The sequence below is a fragment of the Tupaia chinensis genome, unplaced genomic scaffold (genome assembly GCF_000334495.1).
Source record: "Tupaia chinensis unplaced genomic scaffold, TupChi_1.0 Scaffold139389_1, whole genome shotgun sequence".
NCBI lineage: Eukaryota > Metazoa > Chordata > Mammalia > Scandentia > Tupaiidae > Tupaia > Tupaia belangeri.
Genome location: NW_006199275.1, coordinates 23,644 through 34,353, shown reverse-complemented (window position 1 = coordinate 34,353; position 10,710 = coordinate 23,644). Strand labels below are relative to the sequence as shown.

Genomic DNA, 10,710 nt, shown 5'->3' with positions numbered 1-10,710 from the left:
CACCCCACACACACACACAGGGGGATGGTCACACCGCAGTCTCTTCTCCTTTCTCCTCTCGAGGTTTCAGGCGTGCACGCACCTGTGCCTGGTGTGAGTTTTAAGTCACCGGGTCTGGGACTCAAACCTCAGTCGACCACGTAGAAGTCCAGCACCTTAACCATTACACCACTTGCTGCCTCCTGTGTTTTTTTTTTTTTTAAATGCAGTTTTCCTGGAACCCTACTGTACCCTTTTTTTTTTTTTTTGAGAGGTTTTCGCTATAGGGCGTGTGCGCTCGCCAGACAGACAGAGAGAGACAGAGAGACACAAAGCGAGAAATCATCCCCGCAGAGGGGATGGTCATGCCACAATCCCTTCTCCTCCATTCTCCTCTCGGGATCTTGGGCACGCATGCACACGCGCCTGGCGTGAGTTTTAAGCCACCAGGTCCAGGACGCGAACCATGGTCGACTATGTGGGAGTCCAGAGAAATAGCCATTACGCTAACTGCTGGTTCCCCCTACTGTATCCTTCTTTAACATGTTGTCCATGGCTGCTTCCCCACTGTCACGGCAGGCGAATACAGGAGTTGTGACAAAGCCCTTACTCTCACTGTCTCTAAAATATTTTTTTCTGTGGTCCTTTGCAGAAAAGTTTGCTGACCCAGCTATCCTCAGCGTACCTGTCTCAGACTCTGATCTCTGTCTTTGTAATGTGTGCGTGTGTCTGTCCTGTGTGTCTGCATGCCTGTTTGTGGGTGCACATGCACGCATCCACGTGTGTGTGTCTGGGACTCTGAAAATCCACGGGTGTGTCTCTTACGAGCATGAGCAGCTTTGGTGTGTTCCTTCCCCACTGTCTGAAGAGAACATCTCTCCTGGAGGCAGCAAAGCACGTGAGGGACAAAGTGGGTCACTTCACAATTTTCTTTTTTTGTCTCCTGCATCCTAGACCAATTTTCTGTCAGCACATTCGGCCAGGGACGAGGCGGCCAGGCTGGAGGAGCGCAGGGGTGTCATTGAGTTTCACGTGGTCGGCAATTCTCTGAGCCAGAAACCCAACAAGCAGATCCTGATGTGGCTGGTCGGCCTCCAGAACGTATTCTCCCACCAGCTGCCCCGGATGCCCAAGGAGTACATTACCCGGCTCGTTTTTGATCCGTAAGTACCATTTCCCTCTCGTTCCATCCTCATTTCCTTTTCAAATGAAAAAGCAAAGACTTAGCTAGTGAAGGTAGGCCACGCCGCGGTCACCACTGAAGCCGGCTGCCTCCTAGCGAGCAGTGGACACAGTGCTACTTCAAGTTAAGTTTCTTTTCTAAAAGCTTTAAGGTTGATTTTGTCAACAACATAGACATTTTCTTGTTAATAATAATGAAGTTTTATATCTTACGTTGCTGGTGACTGTTCCGGGCTTTATTCACGATGGCAATGAGAGAATATAAATATCGAGAAGATGTCCCTCTTTTTCTCATAATCAAAACATTTTTGGTTTTGGTATCTTAACTAGGTACCGTTGTGGCCTAGGTCTGTAAGAACTAAGAAAATTACTGGGATGTAAGGCAGGAAAACTGGTGCATATATATGTACAGCCATTGCTTTAAAAAAAAAACACACAAGAGAAGTACAGAAAAATTCAGCGTCTCTAAGGAATGTTTTTATTTATATTGCCCAATACCTATGTGGGCAAGGATCCAGGATCTGTTGATTCAGAGTGATGCTTTAGACAGAGAGACATTGATTGGATTTCATGGTGCAAAGCTCGCTCATGGTGCATACTGGTTTGTCCTCCTTTGCACGGTGTGTCGGTAATTTTTTTTGAGTAACTCCATATTTGCGTTCTTCCTTGGACCTCCTGCTACGAGTCCCCCTGGCATTGGATGCACCAATTCCCAAGCACCTCCATGCGTTCTCTGTTGGTTATTGATAAGCCTCTGACACTTCTTAGGTGATGGGTGTCTTATTCTATGAAGTTTGTGCAGGCAAGTTTGTTTTGAAGAGTCTTGGTAAGAAGATGGTCTACTGAAGGAAGATTCCATGAAAAACTCAAGACATCCCCCACCACCGCCCCATTCTTGGTTTGTTAACAAAACACACCCCCAAAGTATATTGATGTAACAAGATAGGTAAAACTTTGCCATCATCTTATTCTTTCAGGAAACACAGAACCCTTGCTTTAATTAAAGATGGCCGTGTTATTGGTGGTATCTGTTTCCGCATGTTCCCATCCCAAGGATTCACAGAGATTGTTTTCTGTGCTGTTACCTCAAATGAACAAGTCAAGGTAAGGGCAACCCCAGGCCGCGCAGGAAAGCAGATGTGGGGCTTCTCACTAGAGCTGCAGGGCTTGGGACGGTTCTGTGCGCCATGTGCAGAGAGGTTCAAAGCAGAGGCCGGGGCTTTCTGAGGAGAGTCTTCCCCCTGCACGTGTGTGTGTACGTGTGTGAGAGTAAATGGTCCCATGTACCCCCAAGTGAGGTCATACGAGCTTTGTCGGACAGTGAGGTAAGAAAGCGGAGCCCTGCATGACCCCACGTGCAGTTCAGAGTAGTGAGTGGCAGATGCAGGGACATTTGAAGTAGGTTTCCGTACTCATTGTCAATTTGCACACACACGTCAACTGGCGACGCTGGGCTGTTGGGTCATCAGAAAAGTCATGACGTGTATTTCTTTCCTTTCCTTTTTTTTTTTTTGGAGAAGTTTTTGCTATAGGGCACATGCACTCACCAGAAAGAGAGAGAGAGACAGAGAGACAGAAAGCAAGAAATCACCCCTTGGGGGGATGGCCACACTACAATCCTTTCTCCTCCATTCTCCTCTCGGGATCTTGGGCACACACGCACACGCGTCCGGTGTGAGTTTAAGCCACCAGGTCAGGACTCGAACCGCAGTCGGCTACATGGGAGTCCTGCAACGTAGCCATTACGCCAACTGCTGGTCCCCTGACATGTGTTTCTATACAGAAATGTATCGTGACTTTTCCAGTGACTCAATACCATGAAGAAAGGAGTTGATGTAGATTAGAGAGATAATTTAGGCAGCTTCCACTTCAGAAAGTTTTCTCATGACCCTGTTCGTAATTGGAGTCAAGGACTGAAGAAGTTCTATAAAGGAAATTGTGAAAGCTGGATAAATTTATGAATAAATTTCACAAGTGTTCATGTAGGTTGGGAATGTGTTAGTGTGTTCATTTTTTTTTTATACTGCTCAGTACCTTCTCGCATGTCCTCACCATCGGTCCCTGCCTGCCTGGGGACTATCGCTGAGTTCCGTGGTGTTGCAGTTGGTGTCACGCTCTGGCTGGAATGAGCTAGACTCCCACCTGGCAGAAAGAGCTGTCACGCAGACATTGTCATGTGGTCCTCTGCTTCTACCAGAAAGCGGGAACTAGAAACTGTATCTTCAGAATAATTTTGCATTTGGAAGCCCTAACGAATACAGTGCGAGAAATAGAGCAGGCAGGTGGTGGAAAGATAAGTGGGTCAGGATGATGGTGGTTAGGAACTCTTACTGGAAAACGAGGACAGCAGGTGGTGTGGTGGTTAACGCACTGGACACTCCCACATGGCCGACCACGGTTTGCGTCCTGCCTGTGGCTTGTTCTCTCTTTCTGGTCAAAATTAAAAATAAATAATAAATAAATGAGTAAAAAAAATAAAAATAAATAATTCTTTAAAAAATATGAGTGGAAGATTGAAGGCAATATCCAGAATAATGCAACCTGGACATGTAGGTCATATATGTGCTTTTACATTTTCTAGTAGCTACATTTTTAAAAAGATAAGTAGATACAGATAAAATTAATTTTGAATAAATATGAGGTTGTTGGGAAAGTCATGATGCATTTTTGCACTGAAAAATTCATAATTTTCCCAACAATCCTGTGTGTGTGTGTGTATCTATATCTATATCTATATCTATATCTATATATTTACCCAGTATATCCAAGGTATTGTAATTACAACAGATATTTAATGTCATGAAGCATTATTGAGACCTTTTATGTTCTTTGTTTTGTCCTTCAAATCAAATGTTTATTTAGCACTTACAGGACATCTTTTTTTTCTTTTTTTTTTGAGAGGTTTTTGCTATAGGGCATGTGCACTCGCCAGAAAGACAGAGAGAGACATAGAGACAGAAAGCGAGAAATCACCCCCCAGGGGAGATGACCACACCGCATTCCCTTCTCCTCCATCCTCCTCTTGGGATCTTGGGCACACACGTACACGCACCCGGCATGAGTTTAAGCCACTGAGTCCGGGACTTGAACTGAGGTGAACTGCAGAGGAGTCCAGTGACATAGTCATTATGCTAACTGCTGGTCCCAGGACATCTCTGTTTTTAAATTAAAAAAAATTAATTTTATTTATTCATTCATTTATTTTAATTTGACCAGAGATAAACACACACAGAGAGAGAGAGAGAGAGAGAGAGAGAGAGAGAGAGAGAGGAAAAGTGAGAAACCAAGCCACCATGTCTGAGATTTGAACCATGGTCAGCCATGTGGGAGTGTCATGCACCTTAACCACCATGCCACCTGCTGGCCCCAGGACATCTCAGTTTAAATTAGCCACATTTCCGGTGCTCAGTGGGCACATGTGGCCAGTGGATCCTGTAGTGCAAGTCTCAGGGTGTCATTGCTCCTTGGTTTTCAATGAAGCAAGGCCTTCTCCAAAAACCGAAATGGATCACTAGAAGGCATCGTTTTCTGCCCAAGGGCTGCTGCCAGGGCTGCTGGTGCTTTTGTTTTAGTTAGCTGCTTTATTCTCTGGTGGTGGTTCCGGTTCTAGGCGCTGTGATGGATTTGCTCCTGGGAGCACAAGTGGGTCTCTCAGCCTTTGACTCAGCACGGAGCATCAGAGAGCGAATGCGGTGCAGCCATCTCACCTCCACCCATAGCCCCGGGAGGGAAGACCCCCACTGGCCTGAAGCAGATCTCTAGCTCCTTTTCCAGGAACTCCGAGCGTGTCTTTAGATGGTGCTATCACAGTCTTTATCATTTCTTCCCCCACCAAGTGAGACGTGTCGGAACGTCCAGAGCACAGAATCATACTTAAAGGAAAATTCTGTTTGGCTTCTTATAGGGAGAGGATCCAGAAAATATGTCCTTAGTTTGTAATTGCAGAAAAAGATTGCATAATCTTTGTTTTCAAAGACAGCCTCGCCAAGCACCCTGTTTGAAAAGGCTGATGAAGGTTGACATTTCTAGGAATACTGAAGGTATTTAATAGGAATTGCACGCTTTGTCTTGCTACTTGCCAGAAGGGCAACTTATTATTTTTCCCCCAAACCATGTAATTTTCTGAAGACTTGAAGGAAGGTAGCCAAACATCACACTCTCAATAGGAAGAACTAGCAACAAGAAAATCACTTCCTGTAATGGACTTGAAACTCCAATTTAAAAGCACGAAGATGAATCTTTCTAAAAATGAATGGAATGGATGTTTGAGGGAAGCCATATCATTCTCTGTGTGTACTATTGATCATAATTATTCATAAATGTATCTGAAGTTTTCAAATTTCCTTTGTAATATTTCTTTAGTCCTTGATCCTGGATAGGGACAAGGTCATAGGAAATCTTTCTGAAGTGTAAGCTGCCTGAATCATCCTCCTAATCTACATTGATCATATCCATTCTCTGATATACGCATCTACACATGTATATATAATATATGTATATGTGAAACTATAGAAATATATATTCTTAGCAGTATAAGATATATATATATATACACATATATATATATATAAACGCATGTACATTAAAATCTAAACATTTACTCACGATAGCTTTATGTTGTCATGTTGTAAATACACACACACACACACACACACATCTATGTATGTTTGTATATATGTGTCTATATTTTTAACTGTTAGGAATCTGCTGACCTACTGTTCAGTAGAAATAAGAGTGGGAGAAAGAGTTCTTCCTTTGAATGTCCTGGTCTCACTGTCCTAGGTCCTTAGTTAATGATCCACAATTCCCGAGTCATGCTCCTGCCCCAGATATTGACATTGTCACGGCTCAGAGCCTCAGATCAAGACCGAGCAGCTCGGTGTCTCTGGTCCACAGGGAGTGCGACGGTGAACCCGAGTGGGTCCCAGGGCAGTAGCAAGTATTAGTGAAAATGCAAATCATACGTAGGGGTCATAAGTGGTTATTTGCTGTCTTTACAAGTTGTGGCTAAGTGGCACTGAAAAATTCGTCCCCAGTTATATTGGAGAATCAAGCTTGTGTACAAATTCTTTGATACTTGAAGATATGGACCTGAATGTATCTTCCAGCACGTACACAGGATAAGGTGTGAGGGTAGACTTGAAGCTCTTCACCTGGTTTAGAAGATCTCGCCATCTAAAAGCTATTTGGCACCATACCACCTGCCGGCCTCAAATGCAGCTTTCTTAAATAGAGTCTCTCAAAATATATGAGGGCTAGAAAGAGAAACTGAAGATATATGAAAGTACTTCAATTGAAAGCAATTGAGGGACCAGCAGTTAGCGTAATGTCTATGTCTCTGATGGTTCAAGTCACTGGACCCGGTGGCTCAAACTCACACTGGACACATGTGCGTGCGTGCCCAGGATCCTGAGAGGAGAATGGAGGAGAAGAGATTGCAGCATGGCTATCCCCCTGGGGGGTGATTTCTCTCTTTCTGTCTCTGTCTTTCTGGCAAGCACACGTGCCCTATAGCAAAAACATCTTGGAAAAAAAAAAAAAAGCAATTGAAAAATATTCATAACTGTTACTCGTAACCGTACTCATCTCCTAATGGAGTGGAGAGTAGAGGTGATCTCATGGAGTGTTGTCATTCTGCCCTCGTTTTCACTGCCTTGCAGATTGTTTGGGTAAGAATATATGAGATATTTTCATGTGTAAATAGGATAAAATTGGAAAAAAAATCAAGACCCAACAACCTATAATGTTGGAGTAAAAATTAACCACATGCAATCATCAAATAGACTCTGTGTGTGCATGTATGCGTGTATGTTTCCCAGAGGAAATCTATAGTGTGGATAATGTCTGGAGCAAATCTGACGTAATAGCACTTCCTGTGCTATTTCCTGGCAATACTAGATTTAGACTGCCTGGATTCCAAGAGCTAATACATCCAGTGTCCTCTGCTGTGGTTAGGCTACATATGAAAGAATAGATTCAATTTAGAGTGCCAGAGTGCCTAAAAATCATTTTGATAAACAGTTGTATAAAACACATTCGAAGAAAGTTGAGGAAGCATGCTAGTGTAATGAGGGTGTAGATAGGATATTTTTATTTTATCTGAAAGGTAGTGAACAATGGGAAAGGACAAAGAGTCATATGGGCAGACTAGGAAGGAGAGAATAGAGATAAGTGATATTGATTAGTGAGGGAGATTAGAGATGTGGGGGTAAGTCCAACAGGTGTGGGGTGAACTGTAAATCCATCCATGGGACACAGAGGGAAAGTGATATCGTTGTTTTGGGGAACATGTTCAGGATGCTGGCCAGGCATTTTAGTGACAACTGATGACAAGCTGTTGGACATTCTAATCTAGTGTGCAGAGAAATTGGGGATATGGTTGGGGGCTGGCAGGTGGCATGGTGGTTGTGGTACTGGACTCCCACATGACCAACCACAGTTCAAGTCCTGGACCTGGAGGCTTGCGTGCTCTCTCTCTCTCTCTCTCTCTTTCTCTCTCATAAGATTAAAAAATAATATTAACAACAAATAAAATTAAATAGATAAATAATTCTTTTTAAAAAAATAAGGATATGGAGAAATCCACATAGAATGACTGTCAATAGTGATGGACGTTTAATAGTTTAGTCAACTGGACTAGGAAGAAGTGTTCACATGTTGAAATATTCACATTGTAAGCTAAATAATGTGATTGACTGTATAAAAGAAAATGAAATTTATAAAATAAATAAAAAAAGAAAAACAAAAGACAAAAAAATAGTGATGTACATTAACATCACCTTTTACACTTAACAACTTCAGCAGTTGGTAACTCAATTGGTACTTAATGTAATTATTTGCAGCAAAGCAGATCTTACTATGTCATTTGAGAGACGCAAAATCCAAAGTTATTTAATAAATATGCGCTTATGTTTTCAACACCAATAACTAACAAAACTTAGAGTTGAAACCAGGCCATCCAATATGAAATTCTAAGATTTTGAACATGTATGACTTTTGCTACACTCTAAGACCTATCAAATGAGGATTGGCCCTGTAGAAGATGAATTGCCCAGGGGAAGAAACGTATATGATTACCCTACCTTAGGATACAGCTATTTTTAGGGAACAGTGAGAAGAGGCTACCGGAAAGGAAAAGGAGATCAAGCAGTTACAGAGAAAGCACCCGGAGAGTGTTTGACTAGAAACCAGATGTGAGCAGAGGGTGGAGAGCTTCCAGGAGGAGGGGATAGTTGACATTCTCAGGCATTACCAAGATCCGGATGCTTACGGCTGAGAATAGATCACTTTCTTAGCTGCACATTCTGCCTCTTTCTCATTTCATATTCACTCTCATTTAGCACATTTTGACTTTTAATCCTGACTAGATTATAAGTTCCTTGAGGACAAGGTCCATGTCTTATTGTCCTTCTTGTCTCTGTACAGTCTAAAACCATTGAATATGTAGAGGGGAAGGAAATGTGAAAGCATTTTGCATGCAGATGATTAATCATCCTTAGAATTTTTCCAAAGGCACAGACTGTAGTGCCGAAAGCACATTTGTTGAAAACGTGTGCTTAGATTTGAATGAATCTGCCTAAATGGTGCCATCTGTTCTTAGGCAGTTTCAGAAACATTTTAATACAATTTTACCTTTTAAAGGACCAATGCAGGGGCATGCCTATGAGACATAAAGACCGTTATACTTAAATAAACACAGAGCAGACACCAGAACATCCCCCAACACACTTAAATAGCTCCATACCAAGAATGTTTTCTGAGGTTTAAGAAAATGTTATCTAAGAGGACACCAACCGCTACTTCATGAAGAAAATATTTATGAGACATTACAAAACTGTAGGCATGGACTCTTATTATTGCATTTTAATTACAGACTCCCGAAATATACTTTTATTTTTTCTAAGTCTCATATTCCTTTGAAATGGGTACATCTTCCACTATTTGTTAATGGTTCACATTTTTTTTTGTGGTTTTAATGCACCAGTTTCAAAGTTGAAGACAGCTGTTGAGGATAGTGTCTATGTTATTTGTTTATATTGATTGTCAATTTGACTTTTGTTGCAGTACTGTAGGATTTATTGTTGAGCGAATATGACAGTGAAATGAAACCCATGTTTAAGTTCTGCAAATAACTTACGGTCACTTCCAGAACACCTCAACTTAGGTTCTAAATTTGAGTTTGCGGTTTTACATGCACAGTTATTTGCTGATCCACTTTAGCATGCAAAATCACACACTGGCTAGGTTTGGGTATAGTTATTGTGGCAACAAGTAATGGGTCAAATTTTCAGCCTATTTAACTCACTAGTTACATCATCATCACCAAAGCTATGCCAGCGGTTTGACATCTGTGTACTTTGCTAGTATAAATCAACTATGGTGTATATGAAGAACATACATTTACAGAAAGAATTTCTGGTTGAAATAGCATCCAAAACCCTATCTGCATACATGTGCATCTATGTTGAATTCTTTGGTTAAATTCCATTTTGCAATGGTAGTTATCTGAACATATTTACTCATACAAATGTTCATTTGGAATATTTTTAGTTTTCTGTCATTTTAGATGATGATAATGCTAACTCATTTGCACTGTGAGTCAAATTAATTTCTTTCTTGTTGAAAATTTTAAAACAAACTATGGAGAATAATATGACCAAACTCACATTTTTACAGCCCACAATTCACTCCTGATCATTGTATTTTTAGATATTTTTTGCCTTAGGGCATGCATACTCACCAGAGAAAGAGAGATAGAGAGAGTGAAAGGGAAAGTGAAAAATCACCCTCCAGGAGGGATGGCCATACAGTAACCTCTTCTCCTCCATTCTTCTTGCAGAATCTTGGGCACACACGTACACGCACCCGGCATGAGTTTAAGCCACTGAGTCCGGGACTTGAACTGAGGTGGACTGCATGGGAGTCCAGTGACATAGTCATTATGCTAACTGCTGGTCCCAGGACATCTCTGTTTTTAAATTAAAAAAAATTAATTTTATTTATTCATTCATTTATTTTAATTTGACCAGAGATAAACACACACAGAGAGAGAGAGAGAGAGAGAGAGAGAGAGAGAGAGAGAGAGGAAAAGTGAGAAACCAAGCCACCATGTCTGAGATTTGAACCATGGTCAGCCATGTGGGAGTGTCATGCACCTTAACCACCATGCCACCTGCTGGCCCCAGGACATCTCAGTTTAAATTAGCCACATTTCCGGTGCTCAGTGGGCACATGTGGCCAGTGGATCCTGTAGTGCAAGTCTCAGGGTGTCATTGCTCCTTGGTTTTCAATGAAGCAAGGCCTTCTCCAAAAACCGAAATGGATCACTAGAAGGCATCGTTTTCTGCCCAAGGGCTGCTGCCAGGGCTGCTGGTGCTTTTGTTTTAGTTAGCTGCTTTATTCTCTGGTGGTGGTTCCGGTTCTAGGCGCTGTGATGGATTTGCTCCTGGGAGCACAAGTGGGTCTCTCAGCCTTTGACTCAGCACGGAGCATCAGAGAGCGAATGCGGTGCAGCCATCTCACCTCCACCCATAGCCCCGGGAGGGAAGA

At 42.2% G+C, this 10,710-nt stretch overlaps 1 protein-coding gene across 1 annotated transcript in view; it reads left to right on the top strand.

Moving 5' to 3' along the window:
- The window catches only part of KAT2B (lysine acetyltransferase 2B), a gene marked incomplete at its 3' end in the record, with an annotated part of 88,227 nt that overhangs the window by 53,888 nt on the left and 23,629 nt on the right, over positions 1-10,710 (top strand). Inside the window, exons 10-11 of the mRNA XM_006161870.2 lie at positions 934-1,142; positions 2,139-2,265. Of these exons, the coding sequence (XP_006161932.2) occupies positions 934-1,142; positions 2,139-2,265 (336 nt within the window). The remainder of the gene's footprint in view (positions 1-933; positions 1,143-2,138; positions 2,266-10,710) is intronic.